The sequence below is a fragment of the Ipomoea nil genome, unplaced genomic scaffold (assembly GCF_001879475.1).
Source record: "Ipomoea nil cultivar Tokyo-kokei standard unplaced genomic scaffold, Asagao_1.1 scaffold2279, whole genome shotgun sequence".
In the NCBI taxonomy this organism is placed as follows: Eukaryota; Viridiplantae; Streptophyta; class Magnoliopsida; order Solanales; family Convolvulaceae; genus Ipomoea; species Ipomoea nil.
In genome coordinates, this window is record NW_017618707.1 from 874,726 (window position 1) to 889,200 (window position 14,475).

A 14,475-nucleotide genomic window follows, 5' to 3' on the forward strand; every position below is an offset into this window, starting at 1 on the left:
TTATCGAATGTATTCTTAGAATTTTATCGACCATGGATCAATGGACATATAGAAGCAATCAGAGTTCAATAACTGTGTGGATTGTTCAATTTCGTTTAATACGTATAGTAATTTTATTACACTATCACTAAAGTATCATTTTAATTCAATTACAATTTCTCTTGAATATATACACTCAATATTTTCATTTAAAAAAACTAAGAACATGACAAACATAAAATTAGTTGAACGTAATGATTATTGTTTCTTTTCATTAAAAAAACGTCGTCGTTGTTAAAAACCTATTTAATAATGTAGGTCATTAAAAATCTAACATCACAATTTTAATACAATCTCTAGAATCAAATAGAAACCAACCAATAACCACAAATCCTTAATTCACATGCTCATCTATGTAGTGGACCAATGTAGGGTGGCCATGACTTCGTTTAATGCTCATTAAGTTACGTATCTAGACTCTTTAATTCACATGCTCATACTTTAGCTTCTTTAACTTTTACATAGGACCAGTTTATGTCCTAACTCTATTGCAGCTTTGATTCATTAATACAATCATTGATTGGTTGGCTTTAAAAAAAAAAATGAAAACCAACCAATAACCACAAATCCTTAGTTCAACCAAAACATCATAACAATTAACAATGCAAACAGAACAGCATTAACAATGAAAACATAATAGATTTTAATTTGTTAAGCAGCATAAAGATCAAATTAATCCCATTTCTTAACCGGGAAAGGGTCAAAACTTCATCCACATGCCCAAGGAATTCATGTAACTCTAGAATCTGGAATATACTTTTTGGTGAGGATGACACAAACTAATTCTGATGATCTATCTTTTTATTATCAAAACCAAGAAAAGCTAATCTAGATAAATGACTGAGTGAGAAGTACAAACAAGAAGGTTTAACATCCTGACTATTCAGATTCTTAGGAGCGTCATCAGCAACCACCATTCAGAAATAAATAACAAGGTACAACAACAAAAGCACAAAATGCAAATATTTTTTTCCAGAGAATGCTAACAAAATAAGATGAAATTGAAGGTCAATCTCAAACAGATAGAAAAATGGAAAGTTTGTTATGGAATGAATCTGTATATAACAATATGCTCATGCAACTTATCAGATGTAAGGGATAATGGAAACAGTAACTCTGCACAAAGAGTTGCCAACAAAGCTGCAACTTATTATAACCAAAATACACTTACCTTCCCAGGGTACCGTGCACTGATATAAGGTAGCTTATGATTATGAACAACAATTCTCCACAATCCCATACCACTACCGAGTCACTTAAATTAAGGAAAAATTCATTCTTCGAATCAGTGTTTTAATTCCATAACAGTCTTGATCTTGGGAGCATAGAGACCATAGACGAGGGCCTGACGTTTGGCAATCTCGAGCTGTGCCTTTCCATCGGAGAGAGCGGCGGCAACCAGAGACGAGTCTGAGAGGGCCTTGTTCTGCCAGAAGGCATCGATGGTGTATTCTCGTATGTTGTAGTCTGGGAAGTCACGGACAGTTCTCAGCAGTGACCGAAACAACGAGAGAACTTGAAGGCGTGAAGGCAACACCATTTTTGGTTATTTCTTCAGATTTCGGAGAGAGATGTCCGCGCGAACTTAGTTCAGTAGGCAGTATTTGAGACAAGAGACAGGTTTGAAACTCGGCAATTACAGTGGGGATGATGCTCAAAATGGGTATATCCCTTGTGATCAGAAGATTTGGTTTATTTATAAGCTGTGAAATTTCACCAGCAATGGAAGATTGCCCAAATGCGTAAATTCACTGCAGGCACAAGAGTCTCAAAGGCTTAACCTGAAAACAGAAATACAACTGGTTAAAATCTACCTTAATGCTGATTTAGATAAACATATCATTTACACAATTGAGGTTGTTTACTTCTATAGTCTATACTATGATATAAACAATCAAAGTAGTAAACAATGGTCCTGGTGAGAAAAACCAAAGCTGGGTGTCTAAAGAACATTCTTGGATGATATTTTCTAACATCTTCATTTCACCAAAATACAACCCATCGTCAACCGGGATGTGTCTCAACCAAGGTTGCAAAAAACATTAGGCGCCCCCTAGGTCGGCGCCTAGCGCTTAGGCGCCACCAATTTAATTTTTTTTTTTTTAATTTTTTTTTAATTAGACTAAAAATTTTTAAAATTCATGAATAAAACATAAAGTTTCCATAGTTTTTTCTTATAAACAATTTATTTAAGTGGCTATGAAATTGTTTAAAATATTGTTGAAACCATCTAAATACATAAAAAAAATAAAAAAATAAAAAAATAAAAAAAACACTAAAATTAAGAGCAAAGGAAGCATTTTTTTGAGAAATTGGTGAGGCACACCGCCTACGACGGTTTGTTTCACATAGATCTCGAAAAAATACGCGATTTGAATTTTTTTTTTGTCCAAAACAGATAACCGAGTCAAAAGTTATGCCTTGCCAAAGTTTCTACACTTTTCAACAACCCTAAAAAAAATAATAAATAAATAAAAATAAAAATTAAATAATCGGGCGGTCTAGGCGACCGCCTAGCCACCCGGCCTCGGAGGAGGCTGATTCCGGCCTTCCTCGCCGCGACCGGGCGGCGCCTAGGCGCGATTTTTGCAACATTGGTCTCAACTCAACTTACTGTCTAGTGGGGACCATCTCTGAAAACATTTCTGTTTTCTGTTCTCCAATTCTCCAATTTTCTGGAAAACTAGAGAAATTTTCCAGTTAGTAAACGGGCAATTTTTTGTGTCCGACAAGGAAGCCAAATGAGAGTTTGCCTTTACCCTCTCTACCTAGCATCCTGTAATTTATGGTATAACTGAACAGTGTGCAATTTGGTAATGTGTAAGCATGATTTGGGTAACTTTACCTGATCCGAGATTAACATCTTTCCCCACCCACTCTTCCAAAAGAAACAATACAAATAAATAAATAACACAAGTCTGAAACTCCTCCTCCATCTCTGACCTCAACAAATTCTTGCCATAAAAACCGGTCAAACTACCATCATTTGCAAATGAAAACAAGTTCCAGACAGAGAAGGGGTTCATTGTTTCCTCAGTAGTTTCACCTCACCAGTAGTCCCCACATGAACATAAGCCATCCTTAAAATGGTGGAATCTCTTGGAGTCTCTCACAACAATTTCCCGATCAACAATCTTTGTTGTCAGCTTAATTGTTGTGTGGCAGTCACTACATATCCTAAGATTCTTAATGACATGGATTGTTGCACCAGCGACGGAATTCATAATCCCAAAAGCCACAGCCAACTTCTCGCTATGAACTTGTAACACCATCCCTTTCTCCTCCTCATCAACATCGTGAAGAACTGAAGTCATGTTTGGCGTGTAGCCAAGTGCTTGCAACTTTATAGACAATTCTTCTAAATACGCATAAATCTTCTCATGTTGAGGATGTTCCCTATCTCCGACCAGAAATACATGAACTAAGCCTTTGAGTTCGACCAGACTAAACCCTGGAGTTTTGGTTAACCCGTGATTTTTCATAAGCATTCTCATCCTTTCTGCATCTCTCCATCTTCCAGCATCAGCATATATATTTGAAAGCAAGACATAATATCCACAGTTGTTCGGGTCTAATTCAAACAATTTATTAGCACAAATTTCCGCAAGCTCTACATTTTTTTGCATTCTACATGCAGAAAGGAGAGAACCCCAAACCACAAAATCTGGTGCCACCTTCATTTCATTGATTAGATCATAAGCTTTGGTGAGAAAACCAGCACGCCCAAGTAGATCGACCATGCAACTATAATGCTCCAGCCCAGGCTGTATATGGAATCTGTGCTCCATGGCTCTAAACCAATACCATCCTTCGTCCACCAAGCCAGCATGGCCACAAGCAGCTAAGACTGAAACAAACGTTATGTAATTTGGAGCCACACCATTACGGTTCATCTCGTAGAAGACTTCAAGAGCTTCCTTGGCCCGCCCATGCATTCCATAACCAGCAATCATGGCGGACCATGACTTTACATTCTTTTCTTTCATACGATTGAATGCCTTCCTAGCCATCTCTAATCTCCCACATTTGCAGTACATGTCAATGATTGAGGTGCCAACATATACATTATCTTCGAGGCTCATTTTTATGACCTAAGGATAACAAAGTCAACAAGAAATTAGGAATGCATAGAGAGTTTGAAACTATTATAGAGAGGAACTAAAGAATATAATGAAGTGATTAATTGCGTGGTTCAGAACAAAAAAAAAAAATCAATAAGTACCTGATCATGTATGCACTTCCCAGCATGAAGAGCTCCAGCATGTGCACATGCCAACAGTAGGGTGGACAATGTGACAGCATTGTATTTAACTTCTTTATCTTTCACCAATAAATGAAACATTTCTATTGCTTCAGAGGAAAGCCCATTTTGAGCATAAACTGCAATAATCGAGTTCCAAGATATGACATCCTTCTCAGCCATCTCCTCAAACACCTTACTAGACAAGCCTACCTCGCTACACTTTGCATAAGCATCAATCAGTGTATTCCCTACACCCAAATGCTCATCAAGTCCCCTTTTTATTGCAAAACCATGAACCCCCTGTGTCATAGTTTTCCCCGAAACCCGAGAACAAGCAGATAGAACAGACACCAATGCCACTGCATCAACATACACTTCCTCCTCCTCTAAGCTCTCGCTCTCTTCAACCAAAAGTTCTTTGAAGAGCAAGAGAGCATCACAGGCGTGGTCACTTTGTATATACCCAGTAATCATAGCCGTCCAAGAAACCACATTTCGTTGGGGAATTTCGTCGAACAGTAATCTCGCATCTTTGAGCTTACCACACTTGGAGTACATATCAATCAGCGATGACGACGCGAAAAGGTCAGACCCATACCCGAAGATCACAACTTGCTGGTGGACCTGCCTGCCAGAAGTGAGATCACGAAGGGCAGAACACGATTTGATGGCGCATGGGAATGATGAACGATTTGGTCTAAGAGAGAGCTTCCGCATAGAAGCGAAAGCCCGAAGCGCCTCGACTGAGTCTCCGCTCCTAGCCAACTCGGCAATGATAGAGTTCCAAGAGAAGACATTGTTCTTGTCCACATATTTGCTGAAAAATGTAGCAATATTTGCATTTGTGGAATAATGGTGTCTACACAACCATAGAGAGTAAAACCTCATGAAATCTGAAATTGAGTTTGATATCTTCATCATCATCATGTAAAACGATTCCCATATCCCTTCCTTTTCATTACGTAAAGGGCGGAGAAATCATCATTTGCCAGTCATCAGTTTGCCTCTCGTTTGGTTGGAATTTGAATAAGGTGTCCTTATATAGAAGAAAGGGTAATACTATAAAATTACTAAAGCAGAGTTGCGTTGGGTTAATGTAGAATTGATCATCCCACTTATACCAAATTTGACAAAAATATAAGTTCATTTTTTAAAAATAATTTTCAAATGCAACTGTTCTATTTAGTGTTAAAAATGAATTTCAAGATTTCTATTTAGTGTTAAAAATGATTTTCAATTTTAAGTGTTCTATTTAGTATTAAAACTGATTTTTGAGTGCAAGTGTTCTTTTTAGTGTTTAAAGATAATTTTCAAGTGTTCTTTTTAGTGTTAAAAATGATTTTCAAGTGCAAGTGTTCTATTTAGGGTGCTTTTGGAAATTTGGAAAATGTTTTCCGAAATTTTAGTGTTTGGCAAGAGGTTGGGAAATGGGGTCAATGGAAACTAATTATTTATTCAAAGAAAAATATGTATGTTTTGGGGAAAAATAATTTCCCCTTTTTTTGTTGGGGAAGTCATTTTCCCAGATGCACATGTAAAAATTTTGGGACCTAATTTTTTGCAGGCTTTTGCGACTCGGCCTACCAAACTCGCAAGCTAGGGTTCATGTAACCAAAGTCCGCCCCATGCGGGTTGACAGGTCTCGTGGGCCGGTCCGCGAGCTTTTTTTGTTTTGTTTTTTTTTTTTTTTTTTTTGGTTTTAATTCAAAGGTTTTTAAAAAATAGTCTACAAATAATATTAATTTTTTTGTATTTAAAAATTTAAAAAGTTACAATTTTTCAAATGTTAATATTATATATATATATATATATATATATATATATATATATATATATATATTAAAAGAGTGCTATTCGCAAAAAGGATTTTTATCAAAAGCATTAAACAATTAAAATTTTAAACTATTCAATTCTTTTCATTTTCCTACTCTTTTTCTAGAAAATGAACCAAACACACAAAAGACAGTTTTTCGTTGTGTAGCCAAACACCAGAAAGGAAAATATTTTCTGAAAAATGACTCATTTTACAGAAAACATTTTCCAGAAGTCATTTTACTGCTTTCCAAACGGAGCCTTAGTGTTAAAAAGAATTTGAAAGTGTTATTGCTAGTGTTAAAAATGATTTTCAAGTGCAATTGTTCTATTTAGTGTTAAAAATGGTTTACAAGTGTTTTTTTAGTGTTAAAAATGATTTTCAAGTGTTCTTTTTAGTGTTAAAAATGATTTTCAAGTGTTCTTTTTAGTGTTAAAATGATTTTCGAGTGTTATTTTTATTGTTAAAAATATTTTTTGATAGTTAATTTTAATGCTAAAAATGATTTTCACTTGTTCTATTTAGTGTTAAAATGATTTTCAACTGTTCTATTTAGTGTTAAAAGTGATTTTTAAGTGTTGCTTTAGTGTTAAAAATGATGTTCAAATGTTATTTTTAGTGTTAAAAATGATGTTCAAATGTTATTTTTAGTGTTATAAATGATTTTCTAGTGTTCTATTTAGTGTTAACAATGATTTTAAGTGTTCTAATTAGTGTTTAAAAGGATTTTCAAGTGTTATATTTAGTGTTAAAAATGATTTTCAAGTGTTCTATTTTGTATGAAAAATAAATTTTAAGTGTTCTATTTAGTGTTTAAAACTTTAAAATGGTTTTCAAGAGTTCTAATTAGTGTTTAAAATGATTTTGAAGTGTTTTATTTCAATCATTAATGGTCCACACAAGTTGTATGAACCATATTTTGTCTACTGTAAAATAATATACATTCAGTACTAAAGTATATTCAGTACAAAAATAATGTACATTGTATTCAGGGGATGTACATTATTTTTGTTCTGAGTATACATTATATTATATGATGTACACTCGGTACAAAAATAATGTACATTTAATATATTAAAAATGTACTTTTTGTTATGGTCCACGTAACATTGTGTGGACCATGGTCCACATAATAATTTGCCGTTTTATTTAGTGCTAAAAATGTTTTTTAAGCGTTCTATTTAGTTCTTAAAATTATTTTTAAGTGTTATTTTTAGTTTTTAAAATGATATTTAATTATTTTTTTTAAAGTTTTTGAAATGATTTCTAAGTGTTTTTTTTTTTTTTTAAATAAAAATAAAAAAAGTTTGAAATGATTTTCATGTGTTGTTTTAGTTTTTAAAATGGTTTCAGAGTTATTTAAATGTTGAGCCACCATCCCGTTTTTACTGAGCTATAGAATACTTGTAACCGAGCAATTAGCAAGTCAAAAACAGGGCCTTTTGGAAAACCAATAACCAAAAGCTCCGGGAGAGAGAGAGATGTGGGAATCAATCTGCCTGACCGTCGCCGCCACCGCCGGCAACAACATCGGCAAAGTCCTCCAGAAGAAGGGCACTATCATTCTTCCCCCTCTCTCTTTCAAGCTCAAGGTACGTGCTTCTCTCTTTGGGCGTATATAATAGAAATTCTTTTATTCTATTTATTTCTATGATTGGGATCCATTTACATTAATTAATCCGCGTCTTTCTCAATTTATACATGCATAGCATTCTATTTTTTTGTTTGTTTGTTTGTTTGTTCTTTCTTGAAATTATAAAACGTTTTTTATTTTCTATCTTGCACGAAAACTGTTCGTGAGAATTTCAGTTGTGCCTTGTGGTCACTTAATTCTAGATTAGGTTTTCCGTCATCGATCAACCTAACTACATCAAGAATGATTGTGGTTTGATTGACATATCTGTATGATTAAATCTCATGCTTAATTGTCTTCATATGTGCGAAAGATAAGCAGTTGTGTAAATTTCAAGGAATTAATGAGCGATTGAGCTCTATAAAGCATTTCTGCTGCTTGAGACTTCTCTTCAATTATAGATTCCATGCTTTTTATCAGAGTTTGGCGGTTTAAGTATGCAAAGTCAAAAACACTAGAAATTTTTTGTACCCATATAGTTGTTTCCTTTTGAATGGTTCCAAAAACCCAAACTACCTGGAAAAATTCAGAAAAAAAGCCAATTAATACTTGTACATTTCTGGCTCACACACACACACATAAACAGTTTTAGCTAGGTCCATATTAACATTGAATAGTTATAATTCCAAAGTAAAACAAAAGAACTAAAAAAGAAAAAGAAAAAGAGCTGTTTTCTTCATGACTTGCACATTTCAAATGCTTCCCTGGATTTTTATTTATTATTATTATTATTATTATTTTTTTTTTTTCCATTATGATATTGTAGCTAAGTTAGTTAAAGTGTATAAGGGAGGTTTTGCATTCATGTATTATAGAACAGTCATCTATGAGTTTTCAACTTCAAATTATGGAGTAATTAATTCCATAGTAGTATATTGATCTTGTTTGGCAAAACTTATGAATATGAATTGTGATTATGGATTGCCAAGTTACTTTTTATTTGCTTAAATAAGCTAAAACGTATGATAATAGATTTTGTAATCTATTATCCCAACAATCAAACCACATACCATTTTACCTGCATACACCATTAGTGTTCTTGATTATATTAACCCAGCCTAATGGCCCTAATTAATCTTTTGGCCAACAAGTTTGCAGGTGATAAAAGCATATGCTTTTAACAAAGCTTGGGTCATAGGTTTCCTAATGGACTTGTTTGGAGCTGCTTTAATGTTGCGAGCATTATCCCTTGCCCCTGTAAGTGCATTATTGGACTTCGGATTGGTTTCATGGTTCATTAATTAAAATTCTCCTACCAATCAAATTTCACTGGTATGATGAAAAATTCTGTCTTGAGTAATGGATAATTAGAAAAATGGCAATGACATTATCTTTGATGCTCATTGGATGCTGATTCATCATTTCACATCTTATGATCTCAATTATCCATTTCAGGTTTCTGTTGTTCAGCCTGTTTCAGGCTGTGGACTTGCCATCCTTTCAGTCTTCTCCCATTTTTATCTCAAGGAGATTATGAATGCTATTGACTGGTTGGGAATTGCTTTGGCTGGCATTGGCACCATAGGTAATGTAAGGTTTTTTCCCCCCCTCTTTTAAGCCATGAAATGTATTAATCAGAATTCAGAAAAACATGCAGCAACTTGATTCATGCAAAAGAGTATCTCCTTGAGTACTTACATCATTCTATATATGTACAATTGTACATACACAAACACACACATACATACAGGTGTTGGTGCTGGAGGGGAGGAGCAAAAAGCTTCATCAGTTTCAATTTTTCATTTACCGTGGCTGGCATTTGCAGTTGCAATCTTGTTTGTAGGTACCTTAATCTATATGCACTATAAAGTATGTGTATTGATGCATGATAAGCTTTCCAGAATATAATTTGTGAACTTTTGTTTTCTATAGAAATGCTACTCGTCAATGAATGTTTGAAGCAATAGTACTTTCTTATGGAGTTTTTAATTCCTTTCCATAAAATGTTATGAGTTAAGGTCAGATTTGGTTTAGTGCCAAACTGCTCTTTGTTGACTTGTTTGGTTATAGGTTCAAGCCTTGAAAGCTACCTCTCTAAAAACAGAGGTAAGGTTGTGCATTCATTCCTTCCACAAAGCCCTTCATAATGTGGGAGCTTATTGGAAATATTCCGTATTTATTAACATAAAAGTTAAACCAGTCACCTAAATATTATATGGTATTCTGAATCTGGATATCATAGCTTCTGTGAATGTCCCTGACCAAAATAATGTCAAAAGCTAAAGTATGTGCTGCAGCTCAACATTTGTATGCATTCTAGGGCTACTATTTTATTGCATGGCTTGCATAAATTTAAGCCAAAATAAAGGAATATCTGAACTCTGAAGAGTAACATCCCTTACAATACGATCAAATTGACAAAGAGAATTAATGAACTATGATGTGTGTTATGGTTTTAATTTTATATCAGAAAATACCCCAAGGGATTAGGCCCTCCCCGCCTAAACATAATTGTATAAAAAAGGCACATTTTTATAATTGAACCTTGTTAAATGGTTTTGTAAAAGTGAAACCGTAACCACCTAAGAAGTTAAACTATGCAGTTCAGTATTACTGGATTGGATGATTTTGTGGGTGGTTTAAGGCTTAGGAGTAATATAATACATTTCTAAAAATTATAAAGTAAACGGCTTTTCATAATAACATTTTATAATCTGGACAATAATTATCTAATTGTTTCTAGTTGAATGCAAACTAAATTTGTTCATGATTCTCAATCTTAGTTTGGAGAATTTTACTTAATTTCTTACAGTAATATTTATAATTATGAAGGAATACAATTGCAAAAATTTATTTAAATTTTACTTTGAAAATAAAAATATTACATAATTTAACATCAAAATGATGCATCATATTTATTTGCATTTATAGAAGTAATACATGTATATGCATTTGTGTGTGTGTGCGCACGTGTGTGGCAATTTGGTTGTTTAATTTATTAAAACATAACTACTTAACCTCTAGGGGTCTTCGAAAAACTAGTATTGAAACCACTAATTTCTCATTTGGTTAAATACAGTTTAGGTGGTTTGAACTGTTTGTGAAGTTATTTTTGACACCCTTAGGCCTTACTTAGTAGTGGTTTTGATAATATTTTTTTGGCAATACCTAATTATTTTTTAAAAAAATCTCAAAATAGGTTGTTTTTTTTGGAAAGCTTTTCAGGTTGCAAATCACAAAATGTGGGAAAAAAAGACTAACCTAATGTCACTATTGTTTGCTACAATCCCATTTTCATGACCCTAAAAACTTGAAAAGCTGATGTTGATCGAAGTTTTAAAAATGGTCAAAGTTGAGAACCTTTTTAAATTTGTTTTATTTGACATATCTCCAGAAGTTATCCTTAGATAGTAGCCATATATTGAAGAGTATAATGAAGAAGTTAATGATTGGCAATGAAATATTTCAATAACTTATGTCATAAAAGCATGGATGCAGGGATTGGGCACATGGATAAGCTATCAAACTTTAATTACTTGTTCTGCCAACATTCTTAAATACCCTCTTCTTGAGCTTATAAATCATTGAAATAACTAAGATGAGTTCTGATCTGTAGCAACACTATCAATTTTAAATTCTTTGGTTTATCATAAAAGAGTTTCACTTTCTGTTGCAATTATTGGGATTATGGGTGTCTTTGGTAGTTTGGTGAATAATTTCTGCTTATGGTCAGTCAACCAAGTTGAAATGAATTTGACTTTCTGTGCAATTATTGGGCTTATGAGTGTCATTGGTGAATGATTTCTGCTTATGGTCAGTCAACCGAGCTGTTTGTGCCTATTTATGTACAAGTATTTCTGATCTCAAATGTCTTTCTTGAATATAGGTACTCCTTAATGGTTGCCTTCGCATATATAAGCGCCAGAGAAGAGAACAAGAATTGGTACAGCTTTTCTTTTCCACTGATACTAAGGGACTTGTGAATTTTCCTGATGTTTAATTGATAATATTTTACTACCATGCAGATGCAATATGAAGTACTTGAAGAAATAATTTGCGGTTTGGGATCTGGCGTACTGTTCGGGTAATTTTCATTATCTTTTGATTCAGTACTATTTTTGCTTTTGTTATAGTGGTTCATGGGAGCAGACTATTGCTTACAGTTTAGGGATCAATTTTTTTGTATAAACTGGATGCATCTGGTTCCATGTTGGGATCAGAAACATCTCATGAAAAGGTTGATGTTTCCATTCTGAACATAAAATGCTAAATCTAGAGCAAGTATAGCATGCACGTAATGCATTTACTCAACGTCTTTAGTACCTATCAAACTTTAAAACAAACTGTTAGAAGCTATAAATATTTCACAAGTAACATTGTAAATAAAATATGAGAGCAATTGAAGAGAAGATAATATAAAACTATATAGAGTATATTGCCATGGTAATAAGATTAGAGTAAGCCTAATATTTATAGGTTTATTTGTAACACTCTCCCTTAAGCTAAAACATATAGATGTTCAAAGCTTGCAAGTTAATATAACTATAACAAAAAAATCAAAACTCCCCCTTGAAACTTGGAAATTAATTACATCATTGTTGGAATCAAATGGTATCTTGAAATAAACACTGCAAGATCTGAAATGAAATTATTGTTTGGACTTATAGAAAGGGAGATTTGAGTGAAAAAACCAATGGAACACCACCTCTTGGTTTAGTGGCACTTGGTGAGCTAAACTATAGGTTTTATGGGTTTATAGCTCTAATACCATGATGCCATATTGAAATTAAGGGTTTAAAAAAAGTTAGGATTTGAAGGTCTTACAGAAACTAAAATATGAGAGCAAGTGAAGAGAGGTTCCATATCTATATGATGAAAAGTTACAAAGGAGCCTAATAATTAGATAAACTGAGTCTCCTAGATAAGCTAAAGGTCTTCAGAGTCTCACATTTATCACATGTTTATTTTCAACAAAACAATTTCCATATTTATTTTTAATAGTCAGTGGACTTGCATTGCCAATTAAGCATTTCAGTTGAATTTGTGTCAACCTATCAATGCAGGATGGCATCTGTTATATCAAAGCTAGGCTTTATATTCTTGGAGCAAGGCTTCTCAAAGCTGCTGGTGCCCGTTTGCATCTCCATCAGCGTATGCTGCAGTGCTTCTGGATTCATTTATCAGGTATTTTGAACATCAGACATGCTCTTTCAGTAATATTAACATTGCACCATAAACTCTGATTTGGTTTCCTCGTATTTTATTGTTAGGGAGATTGTGTAGTTTTCTCCTGCAATTCATAATATAGACCCTATACCTAATAGTATAACCATTTACTTCTCTTAAAAGGTTTAACTTTTCTTCTAATCAGACACGCGGATTGAAGCATGGGAGAGCAATTGTAGTTTCCACATGTGCTGCTGTTGCATCAATTGTTACTGGAGTACTCGCCGGTATGCTTGCTTTGGGTGAACGGCTGCCTTCCGCACCAACAGCCCGTCTCGTCCTTTTGCTTGGATGGTATTTATAATTTCTTATGTCTTATAGCATTTGTTTCCTATCGAAGGCTCAATTTTAGCCTATAAACTAACTAGACATCAATTCTATCACAAATATCAGCTTTAGATCTTTCTGTACAGGCTCTGTATTATAATTGGCGTAATGCTGCTGGTAACTTCAACGCGGCTACTACGTTGCCTGCCACGACCTTTGAGACGCGTTCTCCAAACTGGCGCAGACAGAAACCCGGGGCAGAGACAATCAAGTATAGCTCGCAACAGAGATTCAAGCACTACTGTAATCCAAGCGGCTACGTTGCATCACTTGATATCGTCTCTACCCAAAGAAAAGGCTTGACCTCTACTACTAACCCTCAACTTTTTGCCGAGGTTGTTCAAGCAAATTGAAACTGTTGCTGAATTGCATTTGGTCCAATACATCAGCCATACAACAGATAGACTCCTAAGTAAAAGTTTAGTTTTACTTTGACCAGAGGGTTTCAACTGTATTTTTATTGGAATCCATTTTTTCAGGTGTAAGTAAACCTTGCCTTTGACCTTAGTACTGGTTGCCAATAGTTGATCGACTCAAACCAAGGGGGCAAGGATTCAAACTCGTGACCTTGTGGTTACAAATGTGGATCTCTTACCATCTTGGTTGGGGTTATCTCTGACGCAGATTAATTTGCTTTTGGGTGTAAAAGACTTGAGAGATGGTTGATATGAATGGATTGTATTGTATTGTAGATGAGCTGCAGGAAAGAAAAAAAAAAAGGAAAAAAAGTCCTTTTTTATATGGTTTCTTCTTTAGTACAGTTTTAAAGTGATCTTCACATGCCATTACAAGCCACAGTTTTATATCACGTTACCTGTCCGTATTCCTCCATGACAAAACCCATAAATAAGGAGCAAGTAGTGAAGGGTATAACATTTTATACTGAATATCTTGAACCTTTACTACTATACTATTCACGACTGTGTATCTGGACCACTGGACCTTACTGAACAAGAATATCACCCTTTTCTATTTGGAGCACACTGTCCAAAAACATCACACCAGGCCACTAGGGCGATCTTAAGGCTATCCACATTAGTGGATTTTGGATTAGTTTTTGAGGAAAAGTGGGTGAGGTGGAGGAGAGAAGGTGAGGTGAGACAGTAAATTGAAGGTTTTGGTCGGAAGGTGGGTCCCATATAAATTATTGTTCCACGCTGTTGCTGTGCGTTGGGTGCAAGTTACGCCTATCTCTCCTATTTTTGTTAAAAGCGTTCAAGGCACTGAATATAGGCGCGTGAGCAATTTTTTTTT

General features: G+C 34.4%; 2 protein-coding genes across 5 annotated transcripts; one reads left to right on the forward strand and one right to left on the reverse strand.

Annotated features, from left to right (window-relative positions):
• Window positions 1-1,167: 1,167 nt before the first annotated feature.
• Window positions 1,168-5,305, reverse strand: LOC109150579 (pentatricopeptide repeat-containing protein At3g26782, mitochondrial). Of its 3 annotated transcripts, none has more exons than XM_019298523.1 (4): window positions 4,262-5,305; window positions 2,885-4,130; window positions 2,654-2,722; window positions 1,168-1,820 (listed from the first exon to the last, which is right to left on the reverse strand). In XM_019298523.1, exons 1-2 carry the CDS (start codon window positions 5,207-5,209, stop codon window positions 3,087-3,089), a joined length of 1,992 nt encoding a protein of 663 aa, XP_019154068.1. In that variant the 5' UTR covers window positions 5,210-5,305; the 3' UTR covers window positions 1,168-1,820; window positions 2,654-2,722; window positions 2,885-3,086. The 3 variants fall into 3 exon arrangements, with proteins under 3 accessions (XP_019154068.1, XP_019154070.1, XP_019154069.1); XM_019298525.1 differs by having other exon boundaries at window positions 2,654-2,704; window positions 2,880-4,130; XM_019298524.1 differs by lacking the exon at window positions 2,654-2,722.
• A 2,199-nt stretch (window positions 5,306-7,504) lies between these two features.
• LOC109150582 (probable magnesium transporter NIPA9) lies at window positions 7,505-13,912 on the forward strand. 2 transcript variants are annotated; one of them, XM_019298529.1, is made up of 9 exons: window positions 7,505-7,687; window positions 8,827-8,925; window positions 9,124-9,253; window positions 9,419-9,507; window positions 11,555-11,611; window positions 11,694-11,752; window positions 12,732-12,852; window positions 13,040-13,188; window positions 13,308-13,912. In XM_019298529.1, the coding sequence occupies exons 1-9, from the start codon at window positions 7,577-7,579 to the stop codon at window positions 13,522-13,524; spliced, it is 1,032 nt and encodes a 343-aa protein (XP_019154074.1). In that variant the 5' UTR covers window positions 7,505-7,576; the 3' UTR covers window positions 13,525-13,912. The 2 variants fall into 2 exon arrangements, with proteins under 2 accessions (XP_019154074.1, XP_019154075.1); XM_019298530.1 differs by having other exon boundaries at window positions 7,591-7,687; window positions 8,820-8,925.
• Window positions 13,913-14,475: the final 563 nt, after the last annotated feature.

Excerpts from the sequence above, each read along its gene's own strand:
- LOC109150579 (XM_019298524.1), bottom strand. The coding sequence starts at position 5,209 with ATGATGATGATGAAGATATCAAACTCAATTTCAGATTTCATGAGGTTT. Across the intron at positions 4,131-4,261 it reads GGAAGTGCATACATGATCAG|GTCATAAAAATGAGCCTCGA; the intron begins GTACTTATTGAT and ends TGTTATCCTTAG.
- LOC109150582 (XM_019298529.1), top strand. The coding sequence starts at position 7,577 with ATGTGGGAATCAATCTGCCTGACCGTCGCCGCCACCGCCGGCAACAAC. Across the intron at positions 7,688-8,826 it reads CTCTCTCTTTCAAGCTCAAG|GTGATAAAAGCATATGCTTT; the intron begins GTACGTGCTTCT and ends ACAAGTTTGCAG. Across the intron at positions 11,753-12,731 it reads GGATCTGGCGTACTGTTCGG|GATGGCATCTGTTATATCAA; the intron begins GTAATTTTCATT and ends CTATCAATGCAG.